The 16,778-nt window shown below is 40.0% G+C and overlaps 1 protein-coding gene across 10 annotated transcripts in view; it reads left to right on the top strand.

Moving 5' to 3' along the window:
- srgap1a (SLIT-ROBO Rho GTPase activating protein 1a) overlaps positions 1–16,778 on the top strand; it is a 60,612-nt gene that overhangs the window by 17,804 nt on the left and 26,030 nt on the right. For 9 of the 10 annotated variants that reach the window (XM_019894193.1, XM_019894194.1, XM_019894195.1 and 6 more), the window contains exons 2-8: positions 1,190–1,385; positions 5,219–5,381; positions 10,427–10,489; positions 12,982–13,161; positions 13,659–13,787; positions 14,623–14,844; positions 15,907–16,008. In XM_019894193.1, coding sequence (XP_019749752.1) covers positions 1,190–1,385; positions 5,219–5,381; positions 10,427–10,489; positions 12,982–13,161; positions 13,659–13,787; positions 14,623–14,844; positions 15,907–16,008 — 1,055 coding nt within the window. Of the gene's footprint in view, positions 1–1,189; positions 1,390–5,218; positions 5,382–10,426; positions 10,490–12,981; positions 13,162–13,658; positions 13,788–14,622; positions 14,845–15,906; positions 16,009–16,778 lie in introns of those variants that run through there. The other variant, XM_019894199.1, reaches the window with a different exon arrangement.

Consider the following 16,778-nt stretch of genomic DNA (forward strand, 5'->3'; position numbering starts at 1 on the left):
ATTGTTCAGGTGCATTTATTTTTTTTTTCCACTAGTCTTGTTTAATTAAAAGGACTTGTACCAGACTTTCATGTCCTACCCCAACCACGCTGTCCATACACAAATCCCTCATCACTCTGTGTAGACCTCCAGACACATTTTAGACTACAAAGGATAAAATGGATGAATGGATTCACTTCAGAAGAGCAGCTGCTCTGCGATTACAGTTGTGGCATGCAGCGGGTTACGATCAGTTTGTCTGACTACAACATACCATGACTGTTGATGCAAAACTGTGTGGTATTTGCGATTTGTAGTAGTAGTATGGGAGTGTGCCATGTGCTCGTTGTTCCTATGGAGCCAAACTTCTGCATGTACCAGCACTTGTGTCCCGCGACATATCTCAGGCAGAAAACTGAGCTAGAGTGCGCTGGTCAGGTAGTGACGGGTGTTTTGCTCCATTTTGCTTTTGGTAAATGCCTAGGAACAAATCGTGGGGCCACAAAGGACATGCCACTCTATATATGCGGCAAGACCAACAAGAATTCTGACATGCCAGACTTCCTGCATCGTAGTCTTGAAGCATCCCAGACGCCAGACGACCAATCGCGCTGTGTTATCACACTACACGGGCTTTGACACTTCAAGACAACTCAAAATCAGTCATGACAGTGAACATTTATCTGTGACCTGTCTGTCAGGTCAAAATCGGTCTACACTCGTGAAGTCTGACCTAGGCATTAGTTTTCACTCTGCTCCCTCCGTGTGGGACTCGTGAAGCAGAGAGCGCAGCAGCCTGAGTGGGTCCCTCGTAACTGATCGGGGAATAAAGCCCCACTCGCATTTGAGCCTCTCTTTGCCGTGATCTGAAACAGCCTCTATGTGACCAAGGCAGGCACACCAGAAGGAACAGCACAATTTAACAAATTACAGCATTAAGTCATGGTGCATAAACTGTTGAACTAATTTTTTTTATTATTCTGTTTTTGTTGTTTTGTGTTGTACAATATTTATTCTTAAAAGAGACAGACATGGGTGGTGCTGTAATTGATCAATTACTTTCTATTTCAGTGGTTAAAGATGATTTGAAATATGACTGTTTTGAGTTACGAGCATAGTCACGGAATGAATTAAAATCACAATGTTGAAGTTTGACACTTGCCATGTTGCACTTGTGTGCCAATTTTTGTATTTCTTTCTTCTTTATCAGAGATCCGGACCCAGTTAGTGGAGCAGCAGAAATGCATGGACCAACAGACGGACATGAGGGTCCAGCTGTTGCAGGACCTTCAGGATTTCTTCAGGAAGAAGGCGGAGATTGAGATGGAATACTCCAGAAACCTTGAGAAACTGGCTGAACGCTTCATGGCCAAGACTCGAAGCACAAAGGACCACCAACAATACAAGTGAGTTCACCAAGTCTTTGTGTGTGTCTTCAATTTATGCTGTCACATTGGCCACTGGGTGCGCATGTGTCTGCGGGCGTGTGTGGTCATGCCACGAATTGAACAAAACCTGAATCCGCCGCAAAATTAGGCACTGCATCTGCCCTTGTGCTTTTAGTCTCCCTTCCAGTGCTCAGTTTTAGAGGCCAAATTTGTTATTGCAAAAAAAAAAAAAAAAAAATCATTGGAATGCATATCATAGCACATACAGAACAAAGTATTTCCCCCCTACAACATTCTCAAACGAATTTCCCGCTTTTATTTTGAATATCATCAAACAAATGCGTTGCAGTTGAAGAATGATAACTTTTTTCAACACGGTTTGTACAGAGACCAGAGTAAAAGCATTTTTTTCGTACTTTTGACTGCAGAATAAAACTCAAGAAGGTGCTAACTGCCGCAATTGGTCTCCTTTTATTTTTGCGCCGTCCTCCCTCTCTCGACCCAGTTTGCACTGATGAAGTGTTCTGAAAAAGGCAGGCATTAGCATATTGTTTGAACTTGTGGAGGGAATAAAAATAAAACGTATACTTTTTCTGACAGCCTCTAAATACATTATGCTTGCTGTATGAAGTTTCAATGACTCAAGCAGCTGTGTGCTACCAGTTAATGGACTGGTTGTATCGAGCGCTGTGGTTTACACACATGGTGTCTGGTCACAGGAGCATATTTCTTAAACAAATACAATAAGTTTAAATAGCATTAAAAACCCTCCTGTGTGCTTTAAAGCCAAAGGTCTATATTTGTGTGTCCAGATAAACAGCACGAACACAGTGAAGCCTTTGTGTTCGCATTCTGTGGCTTGTTTTTGTTGGACACGTTTTGTCTGTGGTGTGAAAAATGAGTTTTCACTCGGGCTGTAGCCTTGACTCCGTTTTCCTATGGCAGTTCAGCTTGGCACAGCAGCAAAATTTTAAAATAGCATCACAATGAGCAGCTAGATTTCTGGGTAATTAGTCTAGACAAGCAACATTCTCGTTCTGTGGGGAGACCCTGCGGGGCTTGTCAGTAGAGCTGCAATTCTGAAAATTGAAATGACATACTTGGTCTCAAAACTGCATCATATATATATATATATATATATATATATATAAGTTACCTCAATACGGCACTGGTATTGAAAAAGGAGTTATTTATTAATAACTGAAAATATGTTGTGAGATACTGTTATTGTGATATAAAATGGCCTACATCATGACAGAAGAATTTTTTTCACTCAGCTCTAGAGATCAGTAAAAGTCTGATACTTTTGGCCCCTTTTACCAGGAAATAGTTATCTTTCACATTTAAATAACCCATTGAGAAATACTTCCACAATAATTTGTACACTTAGTGTTTATATCGCGATATATACTATTGCTGTGAAGCGATTGAATTGATGCCATGATAAGCAGTTAAGTCTATGACAAAAATATTTTTTTAAAAACCCCAGAAAAAGCCGACATACAATCTTATGTTCATGCAGTAGTTTTCCTTTAAGAAAGACTTCTTTATTTTCTTTTTGTCCATGGATGGATGGATAATCACACATTTATGTATGACAGCAAGGAGTAGTTCCAATTTAAAAACCTTGAGATAGCACTGCTTCACATCCTGTTTTGGTGACAACATTATTACAGAAATGCTTTTTAATGTTTTGATGATCTGATGTAAATGTCTGAAGTGTGATTTCCACAAAATTAAATATCAAATGAAAACCGTAATATCTGACTCAAAAATTTCAGTTACATTTTTCATAAAACTGCGCAACCCGAATTAATGCATGCTATGAAATATTGTATTTTGCTGCCTTTTTTAGGGAGTGTTGAATGGTTCAGCAACGGACAAGGATTACCGAATTATTTATCATATTCACAAACAGGATGTGTATGACACTGTTTGTATACTTTGGGATTTTTATGGAATTTGATTTCACCTCCCCAAAAAGTATTTGCTGCACATTGTTTTGATAATGATGTCACACAGGAGCTCAGTAGAAAAAAGATTGAAGATAAATGTCCAGTCATGTAACAAGCTTCCTCTGCGGTTCTTTAATGGTAGACCTTATCAGTGCGCTACTAGAGGACTTTGCCATTTTGTCTCTACTCTTGATAAGATCACATGCTTCAATAACCTGCACAGTGACGTGGCAATCCTTAACTGCGAGCAGCCTCCCTTCGTATGGGCCCACTTTTTCTTGGCATTTACCCTTCCTGGATTTAGACTACATGAATGACTAGAACACACATTCAAACAGCAGGCAACAATTTGCCATTGTGGCGATTTTCACTGCTTCCATGCCCCATGTGGACAGGAATTTTTGCATCGAATGCCCCCTTCTGTCTATCTGCCTGTCTGTTTGTTTGACCCAATTCCTGCCCAAGCCAAAGAGGAAATGATGACACAGTGAGATTTTCCTGGTACAGTATTATGTCGGGTGAGCAACTCCAAATTTTGTCATTACAGGGAATGTTAGTCGTCTTGATAATTTGCATTATCCATTTTCCTCAATAGACAAAGTCTGCTAACAAACCCACATCTTACATAATGAGTACTTCAAAATGGAGGGAGGTTAGGAGTGTTACTCTTCAAGTAACTTTTTTGACTATCTTGTGATTTACTTGGTCCCCTTTCTTGTCTCCGGCCACCTGGGCATTATGCAGCGGCACGTGCAAAAGCAAATATGAATTAATAAAGGCGCAGGCACACACACGTGCTGTCTTTCCTGCAGAGTAGATGTTTTGCTCTCGACTGATTCATAATGTAGTCAGGATTTATTGTAATTGCTGTTTGGCCGCGTGTGTGATACTGAGTCTTTTATCATTTCAACATTTGACTGCTTCCCTTCTTCAACTCTCCTCTGCTCTTTTACTTTCATTCCCCGCCTTTCCATATGACGTGTGGGGGGATGCACCACCAATTAATCATTCTGCCTTTGTTTTTATCAGCTGGAATTTACATCCTGTTTTTGCTTCTTTTTTTTTTTTTAAATGAAGATTTCAGCAGTTTTTCTGTTACCATATTTATATGCAGGAATGCTTACTTTTTGCCCGGGCAGGAGATAAGGTGGCATTGCGAAAGGTTCAAGGCAAGGTTACTGGCCAATTTCAGTTTTATATCTGTTGTGTTGACAAGTGTTGCCTGTCTGTGCAAACTGCCCACGTGTGGTCAGAGCAGGGGCGATTCTCCATATGGTTCCTGCAAGACTTGACCTCTCATCCATCCTTAAAAATCTCACTCAAACATACACACATCATGTATTCATAATAATATTCTTCTGTCATAGATTAAGCCAGAGGAAGTGAGTCTGCAGGACTCAGAACACATGCTGGTCCGCAATTCACTCTGGCCTGGACAATATCCTACCACTTAATATGGAGAGGCAGCACAGGAAGTAGCAAAGCACTTTTCCTGTCAGGTTACTATCATTTCTATGTGCTGTGACATATTATCCATAACTCCTGTGACATACTGTTATATAGGATTTAACTTTCTTTTTGGAATATAGTACTCTCGCAGCTTTTCCACATTCACGCCGCAAAGAGTGTTTAAAGCTTGCTTGGCTCAGAAAGCGGCATGAGCTGTGCCCCAGAAATGTCATGGACACTACTGTTCCATGCTTATCAGTGCTGTCCTTGTAATATATGCAGGACTTTTAGAGCCAGAAATGATGGTATCTAGGACATTAAGCACCAAGGGAGGCCGATGACGCACGTCTTACAGGGCCTAATATTTTTGGAGGTACTCATGGAGAAACCGTGACAGACTACTACCTGAACTTTGTGTTCTGATTCAAAACTCCCTTTCCCCCCCAGAAAAGACCAAAATCTGCTGTCCGCTGTCAACTGTTGGTACCTGCTGCTCAACCAGGTGAGGAGGGAGAGTAAGGACCACGCCACTCTCAGTGACATCTACCTGAACAATGTCATCATGAGGTTTATGCAGATTAGCGAGGACTCCACACGTCTACTTAAGAAGGTGAGGTCTTTTAAGTGCACTTTTTGCCTGTTAGGTTAATGGTACGGTACATAAAATGGAAAATAAACCAAATATATTTTTAAAAATCTATTAATAAATATATAAGATTACATATATTAAGATTAAAGACTGCCATACCCTCATTTTGGGAGTTGAGACCTGGGTTGTAGGTAGCATTTATCCTCCCTTGTCACTTTTTGGAAAACACATGTTTAAATTATGTTTCCTAACCTGCATTGAGCCAAGGTACTGTGCATAATTTGAATTTGAGAAATCTTCTGGCACACCACCAAAACAAAATGTCACAAAGCATGTCTTGAAATAATGATGATCCTGTCCCAATTTACTCACAAATTTACTTACACAGTGTCAAATGAGAGCCTTGAACCCAAAGCTGATGTACTGCAATTGCATGGTGCCATGGGTTCTGCTGTATGAATGACAACTGGTGGATTCTCTTACCTTGCCAACAGTTTTGGAAAATGCATCTTATAACTGGAGAAATGCCGGTACTTGTACCTTTTGCCGTCTCAGAGAGGACCTTTTAAGTGTTCTGCTTGTAGATCTTCGGTCAAAAAAGTTTGGGCACCCCTGATTTAGAGTATGTTTTACACTGAAAACAATTTCTAACTAGGAATAATTTTTCACTCCAATTCATAGTAAATTTTACAAGAAGAATTTGTGAGTAAATTTGACTTGCATAGTATTCGTGTATTTCGAAAAAGTCACCCAAGGGTTAAGGAATGCATCAACAACCTACAAGTTACAAGACAGACGCTCTATCACCTGAGTCATGCCTCTACTACTAAATTGTACTCTGTTTAGACTGGGATCAAATATCGTGTTTTTAGAGTAAAATGTACTCTACGAAATTTGCTGTGTACATCCATCCATTATTCAAGCTGCTTTTCCTCATGTGGGTCGTGGTATAGGTAAAATTTGAAAACTCCCACATATACAGACAAAGCCTCTTTATTCAATCAATCAATTCATGTGCATATTTGTAGCGTTTCCTCACAAAGTGACAACAAACATTCGAGGCATTTGTTTTTAGACAAACAAATGGTTTAAACTCGCCACTGGAGCCATCCAGTTTTACGATCCAACTCCAGTCATCTACTTAGTTAGGGTATATAATGAAAATATGTTTCTATTTTTTAACATGCACTAAATCAGTGGTACCCCTGGGGGTGTATGAAGGCACTTCAAGGGGATACGTGACATTTTACAATATATTTAAAAAGTTGCATCCATGTATAAAAGAGCTTGATCACAGGAACGACAAAGGTCCTCAGTGAAGCCTAAGTCCAAGAGTGTCACTCAAATGTATCACGAAATGCAAAAACACTGTCAAGTGCGACACTGCAATAGTCAGTGTAATGTTGTCTTCTTTTTAATTATGAAATAGCTATTTTAAGATGATCTTTTTTTTCTGAAGTTTCTGCTTTTATTTCGGACATTATACTGTGTTTATATGTACTATATTTGAATTAATGTTTTATGAAATGCGGCTCCAATGTGAGAATGCAGTCTAGATCTGCCTAATTTCAAACCACTAGGTCTTTACCCCACTGCATCAAGACCACAGATTCATGACCAAAACCGGTCCTGGCCCACCACAAAGATGACAACTCCCTCGTGGATTATGAGTTCCTTTGCCGTTGGAGTCACATGAGCTACCACATACCCAAATTACAAAGTGGTTTTGCCTTGGAGGCATGCCTTTATGTCAGTTTAGCTTGTGTGACTATTTCTATCTCGTCTGTCTGTCTCTCATTCCGTCTTTATTTCCGGCTCAAACCATAAACATTTAGCCTCCTTGTTGAGGTAAGGACCTTTCATTCATTTACACAGGAGAGAAACAGGAAATTGTTGTTTTCATTTGCTTAGGTGTTTTCAGTATCACTGATCTTTTAATGACACCTGGTGTGATGCAGTCACTTGACAGATTTTACTGCTGTTACCCGTCCAGTCTCTCCACCTACTGTATTATCCAACACCTTTTAAAATCAACAAACATTTTGTGTACAGGCCTGAGCAGATGTTTTTAAAGCTTTTTAAAGGATCTTCTTCACAGCGGTCATAGTAAAAGAGTAAATGACAGAACATTCCATGATGGTTTCCTCCAGGCTTTTTGGAGAGGCGATGGTTCATGGTTTAAGGAAGAACCCATTGGGGTTGAGGTTCAAATACTGAATTTATTTTTGCCATGACATCTGAAATGGCACCAACCGCTGTCACTGTCTGTCTGGTTCTGCATCCTTACAGACAAACACAACTGTGGCACTCCACAATTTTGTTTTTCACTTTAGTGGCTGAGGTCTAAACTCTACTAACATTCTCGTGATGCATGGTCATTATGGCATTGTCGTAATACCATTACCTCAGACCTTTGCATAGTGCTTTTGTATTTGAATTTCACAGTGAATTCCGGTGACATTGTTCAGAAAAATAGCAGTGGGGTGGGAGGTCTGGGTAATGGGAGACCCGAGACACTGCTCAGCCTCTAATTAAAGCCTTGCCAAGCCTTTGATCCCAGAAGAGGTTCAATAATGAGGACCAAACAACAGAAAATGTACCCACCTTATGTGGGCTCCTTAAACAGTTTTGAGGAGATGGGTGTAGTTTTGTCAGCCTTCTATCAAAGACACTTTTTTATTACCCTGTGTGCTCAGATGCCATGATTTTGGAGGGAAGTGGTGGAAGTTGCTAGAATCTTCATATTGTCTTCATCCCAATCCTGCCGAATTTGTTTTGTGTGGCTACTGTGGTACCTCCTTTTTCATCTATCCACATTACATTCGTCAATGAACTGAAGACCATTGAAGACCAGTTCTGTGATTGCAGCTACCAGCAACCTGTCTAGAGTTTGGAAGTTTTTTAATTTTATTATTATTATTTTTTATAAAACCTTTTCTGTTGGCAGTGATATGTTTTATACTGTTCTGCATTTACAGCGAGTGTAGCTCAGTTGGCCCTTGAGGAACAAATTGCAGGACAGAAGAAAGATTTGTGAAATTGCAGGGTTTCATTCCGGCTCTGGCCTTCCTGTGTGGAGTTTGCATGTTCTCCCTGTGCCTGTGTGGGTTTTCTCTGGGTACTCTGGTTTCCTCCCACATTCCAAAAACATGCATGGCAGGCCAATGGAACATTCTAAATTGTCCCGAGGTGTGATTGTGATTACGAATGTTTGTTCGTCTGTGTGCCCTGCAATTGGCTGCCAACCAGTTCAGGGTGTGCCCCCGCCTACTGCCGAAAGACAGCTGGGATAGGCTCTAGCACACCCGTGACCCTTGTGAGGATAAGCGGATTGGAAAATGGATGGATGAAGTATGTAAAAACACACAAATAATTTGTCTACTTTGAGCTACATTAGTATTACAGTACTTAGTAACCATAATTGCATGGAATGGCTTGTGTCACATTAAACTGTAATTGTTTCACGCACACAAACACACACGCCCACAGGCTATGCGGGGTATACATGTATCATATAAAAGAAAATAACTTTGCACAAAGGTTTTTTTGTATTGTGCTTTTTGCAAGATGTCTTGCATGGATTAGCCATTAAAATAAAGGGATTAGCCGATTTGGACACAAGAGAGTCACGATTTACAATTTACAAAAAATGTGGAACATAATGTAGTGTTGCTTTCTTCTCAGTCTTTACCTCTCTCGCTCACACACCATTGCAGCTCACGTGACGATGAGATGGCCTTTTGTTTCATTGAGCTCTGGAACACTTCCATTGGCTTTTCATTGGAGTCAGCTTGACGACTGTTAGAGCTGACAGATAGTCAAACATTCCGTCCACTGAAATTATGGTTGTAAATTGATTTTTCCTTTAGTCAAGGCCTGTGTCTTCATGATCCTTATGATATGTACAGTACACTGTAATATATTCTTACTCCCTTAACCACTCTTAATTTACAAATGTGTGTGGCTTGGCCTAAGGTTATCTAGGTTTACAGGCTTCAGATTTGGAAATTGTCTGTGGTGGTTAGGAAGGTGTTGCGGATAGGCTACTTTATCAGCGTGATTCCCTAATTTCGGATGTCAGCCCACCCGCCAGTGAAAGAATCGAATCCACTTTGCTCTGTATTCAATCAGGTCAGCTTGTGTGCAGCATTCTGAGGAATCTGTAAAGAGGAAGAGTATCAAGCTTGTGTATCTGATATTTTTTCTCCCCCAACCATCCAGTTTGGCTGAGGCGAGCTGCGCTACGTGGTTTTAGGTTTTAATCATCTTAAAAGTGCTGCTCCGCGCTGAGCCACGCTCAAGATGGAGCGTCACTGGAGTGGGGCCAAAGCAGGCCTCAGCCACCTTACAAGCAGACAGAGTTGTTCATGCAACAGTACATACAGTACAATAAAAACATTACTTTGTCTTTTTGAGCCCACCCTCCTAAATATTTCCTGTTTGTCACCCGTCACCAAAACAAGAATTTACTACCAATTAGTAAAGGGCTTTCATGAGGAATTTATTGGTGATGAATAGTGGATCTTCACGTCCGTCTGATTGTCCCTGTTATGCATCTGACCATGTAACTTGTGTAAGCAGGGTGTTTAAATGGTAAAGGGCAACATGCCGCCAGTCATTTATTTTTCAACTTCATGGTGAGATAATTACTTCGGGAATCGATAATATCACGTCTGTTCCACTTGAATTGTGGGGTTTTGTCAGATCTCGAGGCAACATCTGAAAATCGTCGGGTCATGGGGTTTGATAAGCTCTATTCAGGCCAAGACTGTAATCATGTGCTGTACTGTTATGAAGCATGCTCTCAGCTGGAGTGGAAAGATCAGAATTATTTACCATGAATCATAATCTTAAAAATGGGGTACATTATTGTAGTATGTACTGTCTGGTGTGAGTGGAACTTGAATGAATGGTTCTCTTTCTATATCTTCCTATTTCAAAAAATGTATTTGCCTGTCTGTGGTCTGTTAGCTTTTGGAAATGTTAGCAGCAGAGATAAAATGTTGAATAAGCAATTTGTTCTGTTCTTCCTCATTGTTTTCCCTCTCTTTCTATTATTGTTCCAGAGCAAGGAAATAGCATTTCAGCTCCAGGAAGACTTAATGAAGGTCCTTAATGAGCTATACACGGTAAGTAGTAATGATTTCCCATTTTTGAGCTAATGTGCTTTAAGTGCATTGCCCTGCATTGCCTTACTAAGAACTCCTGACAAATTGTCTCTACTGCTGTTGCTCCAAAACGCAACTAATAACATCTACTTCATTACAGCAGACAATAATATGATTTTTTTTTTTTAAATCGTAATTCATACCTTGTAAAATATGATAATCCCAGTAGAGTAGTTACCTGAATTTAAGACAACTTCAGGAAAGCATTTCATTCCTCGAAAGGATGACAACAGAGGTAATGTGTTCCAACCATAACAGTGTGTCACGCTCAAATCGATATACAACGTGTCACTCTTAACACACTCGTTGATTTGACCTGGTTTAGCCCTTGTTGATGTACATGCGCACATACAATGTTGAGGCATGCACACTCGGGTAAGCTATTGCATCAGACATCCAGAGTCCGTATGTCTGCCCCCACCAGTGTAATTACAGGTCTGGTCTGTCTCTAAATATGTCAATCTAAAAGAAGCAGCAAAGTCAACACAGCAGTGCCAGATTCTAGACCAGTAAGTGTGCAGTACATTGCCCAAGGTCAGTCAACCGTCCCTAAATTAGTGCGAGTTGAGCCAAACCCCACCAAAGGCAAAAGCTTCCACATTAGGATTTGCAGTGTTCTCGCTGTACAGAAATAACTAATTTTGAGAAAAAAAAAATGTTTAGATTACGAGATGGGCTCGTCTGAATGTATGTTAAAGCCGAGGGTTTTTGCAAGTTTTGTGCTTGGAAGGGTTCTGGAGCTATAATTTGCTGACGTTTGTAACTTCTCTCATACTCTGGCAACAAGAATAAAATTAGATATTTGAGTGACACTTTAGTGATATGCAATTATTGTGTCCTAACTGTTCATTGAGTAGATTTTACAGTCTTCATCATTATTTGTATGTAGGAGACTTAAACTGCAAAGGCAACAAGGAACTGCAGCCCTATGGGAGCACAAGACAGTTCAAACCCTAGGCCGGTTTCACGCCCAGGTCAATGCAGGGGCTTGCGTCAGGAAGGGCATCTCTCCTAAAACTTTGCCAAACAATTATGAGCCTTCATCCAACTAATTCCATACTGGATCAGTCGTGGTCTTGGTTAACAGTGACCGCCATTGGTGCCGCTAACCTGCAGGGCGGTGGTGGAAATTTATTTACTGTGGGTCGAAGTTAAAGGAGAGGTGGAAAGCACATTCACAAGCAAAAAGAGAAGAGGAAAGCACAGAGCCTCGACCTGAAAGTGTGGACTTTGAATGCTAGGTTTATCACAAGAAAAGCTTGGGACTTGATGGAGTTTACCAAAAGGATGGAAATGGCTGGCACAAACCCTTTCCTCCAGAAGAGTCTGGAACATAGGGTGACCTACAATTGAACCCTTTGGTGCATTACCTTTTGTGCAGACGATGTAAACTGAAGGAGGTTAGGGACTGTAAGGTGGTGGTAGCGGAGAGTGTCGAACCATTTTGGGGGTGAGGAAGATTCAGACGACAAAGGCATATCGGAGAACCATATCGTCAAAATTGAAAAAGGAAGCGTGTCTTGCAGCTTTTTAAAAAGAGGCGAGACAAGCTCTCAGTGGGCGGGAAAAACGTCCATAAGACTGGACCGCTACAGCCAAGGATATCAGAGAGCCTGGCTGGAGAATACCTTGCATGAAGATCTTTTCAGGTTGGCCAGAAAGAGAGATAGTCAGTACTCATGATAACTATCAGATCGATAATTGTCTGACTAATATTGAGGGAAAATGGCGTCACTTGTATCGATCCAATATCAGTAAATTAGGGCAATATTGAATGCCACCTCAAATACTCGAACATTGGTCTGGTTACTGTAGAATTGTCAGTTATTATTCCTCTGTGTTTACATATGACAAAGGTTTTGCCCAAGTATCGGGTAGCAGAAGCAAGCCTAATTTTGATGTCAAAATGTTGGTGTGGTGACAACACTACGGCTGGGTCTGGAACATTTATATCTCTTGTCTGCTCTTGAATACCTGCAATTCATATTCATGCTTTATTGTTTCACTTTCATTGATTTAGTCTGTATATAATGGATCTGTACTTAGTGACTGTGAATAATATGCACACTAACAATCTCTCGAGGCTGATGTTTCAATCCAATTTTTTAATCAACAGTTCACTTGTAACATGATGCAATTCATCCCCCTGCACTAAAAGCTTTTCTCTAATGCCATCAGTATTCTTGTGTACATTGTCGTGTGTAGATTATTGCAGTGAAGCAAAAACCCACGTGCTTGTTGAAGGTTTGAACCTGTTTGAACCAAATGCCATGCGATCAGGGAGAATCAATTGAATCATAGAACAATTTAGTGTGCTTTGTACAAATGGTTGGTCATACAGCGATGAGTTTAAATTAGACTCCCGACCTGAGATCTCATTGACACATGAATTGCTTTGTATACCAAACAAGCATGAACAGTTTTTCCTTGCAACCTTCCTTTTCTCTCTCCAGGTGATGAAGACCTACCACATGTATCACTCAGAAAGCATTAGTGCGGAAAGCAAACTGAAGGAGGCAGAAAAGCAAGAGGAAAAGCAGATCGGTAGGGGAGATCCGGTTTTCAGCATCCGCACAGAAGACAAATACCAGAAGCGCAACTCTGTGAAGAAAATTGAGAAGATGAAGGAGAAGGTACGTTATTACAGCAGAGAGTCACATTTCTCAGCCGGGAGGGCTTATTTGTGGAAGTTCTGTTTACCTTCTGGCTCGTTTTCAAACAACATATGAAATGTCCATTGGAAAGGCTTTTTTTTTTTGGTCTTCCTGGAATATTCTGTAGAAGTAGGAATGTAGACATATAGTTGAGTGTAGAAATATAGTTGATGAGGAGTGTATATATCAGAGTGCATTGGTCATTGGATGGTGACTAACAGCCTTCCGACAGTCTGCTTGAGAGGAAGTGTAGGCTGAAGACTAATAGTTCAGGAGAAGTCTGATATGCTTTTTCTTATTTGTGACTCACGTCTGCTTTTAAAAAGCTCATGCTTGCCACAGTTGTTCTCTGCCGGGTGTGCAGGGACAAAAGCACACTCATTGGTCAAAATGGCAATTCTTGACTCATCGCATAGCTCATTACGCCTCACGCTCGGTTGTTCACATCTCATTCTTGATTCCAATTCTCTCGTTAGCGTCAAGCCAAGTACTCAGAGAACAAGATGAAGTCGATCAAAGCACGAAATGAGTACCTCCTGACACTGGAAGCCACCAACTCATCTGTTTTCAAGTACTACATTCATGACCTGTCAGACCTAATTGATGTGAGTATTAATACATGCTTTTGTCAACATCTGTGTTGTGTTTTAGCTGCAGTGGCTTGGGTGTTTGTTTTTAAGGTGTCGCAGTTAAGGATTGTTTTACACACCTTTAGAAGAGATTTGCAGTTCTAAACCAGTGAGGGAAGTACTGTACGTTATTGCATATTTTCTCTCAATTTACTAAAAATGTGTATTGTATGAGGCTATATGTTGGTAGTTTTTGTGGTTCGTCAATATTTCACTTTTGACTTGCCAGCAGATTGCTTTGAGTGACTTTCGGAAATCCTGCAGATAAACATATTGGCAATTGCTTTATTATATATTGCGCAACATATTTTGGGTATATCTAGTAATATTAGTAATATTCATATTGTAATAAAAGTAATATTGCTGATAAATACAATGAAGGGAGGGTGGACTTTTTTTTTTTTTTATCAAGCTATTGGGAATTTGTATTCCAGACAGGAATGAAGGAGATGACTGAAGTGTGATCTCTATTCCGCAGCATGCTGTGTGGTGAAATTACCCTTCACTCTGCCTTGCTCACAAGCCTTCAGATCTCTCCAGGATTTGTGTTTGAGAATTTATATGCAAAGATGCCTGTGTGAGCCGTATTTGCAGACTCAGCACATTTCTTTATTAATGGAGACGTTTACAGTGTAAAATTGTTTTTGTTTGCGTGTGTTTGTATTGTCTTTGGTGCATAAACTTTGGCCATATTTCTAATTTTAGACTATTTCAAATATGTTGTATCCTGAGAATAATAATGTGCTATAGAGGGCCAGCTGGTTACAACGGTCGTGTCCAACAGTTACTTCCTGTTTACCATTCTGTCTAGTGCTGTGATTTGGGATACCACGCCAGTTTGAATCGAGCCCTGCGGACGTACCTGTCAGCTGAATACAACCTGGAGACGTCTCGCCATGAGGGTCTTGACATCATTGAAAACGCGGTAGACAGCTTAGACCCAAGAAGCGACAGGCAAAGGTTTATGGAGATGTTCCCTACGGCCTTCTGTCCGCCTGCGAAATTTGAGTTTCAGCCTCACATGGGAGATGAGGTGAGTTCAGTTGAAAACAATGTTAAGAGCAAATGTAGTAACAATACACTTTAAAGTTATTGTTGGGAAATAGAAACTTCATTTCAAAAATACTTTAGAGATCATTATCCAAGACAACCTTTCCTCCAACAATTTAAGGAAATTATTTCCTGATCCATTGTGGGTGATTTTTTCCTCTTTTAGGCTATATTCAGATTGCAGACAAATGCGACCCAAATAATTTTTTTTTTTTTTTTGTTACTCATATGAAACCAGCACCCGATCTTTACTTATTTATTCATTCATTTTTTTTATGGCATACTGAACGGCTCAATTCCTTTTTTTTTCAAATCCCACCTCGGTAAATTTCATATCGGGACCCAGACCGGAGAGGATTTTTTTTTTGCAATGCGCCCACAGTCTGAAGCGAGAGATCGCATGTACAGTATATAATCAAAAGCCCAATATTCGCTCCCCGTGGGCGGGTGAGGGTGCTTGGGATGGAGATTGACAATTGTCCGTGAATCTGCAAAGTTGTTTTGAGTAACACTATTTACTTCAGATTTGATTTTAATTGACTCCCACTTGAAACATCAAGGACAAAGTGGAAATTTATGGTGATAGTTATAATTCTGCCACGCAGGCGGTTCACTTGTCATGCGTGGCAATGATGTGACTTCATATTGATGAAAATAAATTTTTAGACACTGACTGACTGTTTATAGAAATCACCTTGATTATTTAAGAAGGCAGGAAACAGATAAATAATGTTATGCAACACTTTTTTTTTTTTTTTACAGCTCCAAGTGTTTAACATTTTCAAATTATCACTTCTACAACATTCCAAGAAAATCATAATTTCCCTCCACTGGTTAGCTACTTTTAGACACTCGTGGGCTATTTATGTGGTCCTTGAATGGGGGGTGGGCACGTGGTGCCCACAGCCACCATGTTGGAGAGCCCTGTTTTTATTGATAATCTGTTTGCTTTCAGTTGCAAAACCAAATTCAACTGTGATTAGCAGTGGAAAAATTGATTATAGGCTTAAATATTAGACTTTTTTTTTTTTTATTATTCTTTTAGGTGTGCCAGATCTCAGTTCAGCCGCCAGTTAATGGAGAGCTAATACTGAGGTTCCAGCAGCTGCAGTCTCGCCTGTCTACTCTGAAGATTGAAAATGAAGAGGTAAAACAGTTTGAATTTTAAGCATCCTTTTTATATTGGGAATTCCTTCAGTAACGTTGCATGCAAATACGTAAACTCTTTCAGTGCCAAACATTTTCTGAAAAAACAACTACAGTGCCAGCCGATTTCAAGCATTTTGACTCATCTTTCAAGCCCGGCAGAATTTTGTGTGTGTAAAAAAAAAACAAACTATGGTTCTTCCTTATTCCGTTATTTAGTAATTGTCATTTGAAAATACCTTGGTTTCAACCAAATCACCAATGACGGGGAAATTAAGGAGAAAACAAGCTTTTGTGAAAAGATGTTTTGCCTGCAGAACAGTGACTTTGGCACTTATAATTTTGGGTTTAGTGACAGTCTTTCCCTTTTATAGAACATGAACAAAAACAATGAAAATGTGTTTTTAATGACAAAATAATTTATTTACACGCGATAAAGTGCATCCAACAATTTCACATTTGAAAAACTATTTACAGAGTTATAGCTATTTACAGGATTGTGTGCCTGACTGCGTGTGCGTGTCTTTCCCTTTTATAGAACATGAACAAAAACAATGAAAATGTGTTTTTAATGACAAAATAATTTATTTACACGCGATAAAGTGCATCCAACAATTTCACATTTGAAAAACTATTTACAGAGTTATAGCTATTTACAGGATTGTGTGCCTGACTGCGTGTGCGTGTGTGTGTGTGTGTGTGTGTGTGTGTGTGTGTGTGTGTGTGTGTGTGTGTGTGTGTGTGTGTGTGCGCGTTAGTTTTTTTGTGGGT

Source organism: Hippocampus comes, unplaced genomic scaffold (assembly GCF_001891065.2).
Source record: "Hippocampus comes isolate QL1 unplaced genomic scaffold, H_comes_QL1_v1.1 scaffold104, whole genome shotgun sequence".
NCBI classification, from domain to species: domain Eukaryota; kingdom Metazoa; phylum Chordata; class Actinopteri; order Syngnathiformes; family Syngnathidae; genus Hippocampus; species Hippocampus comes.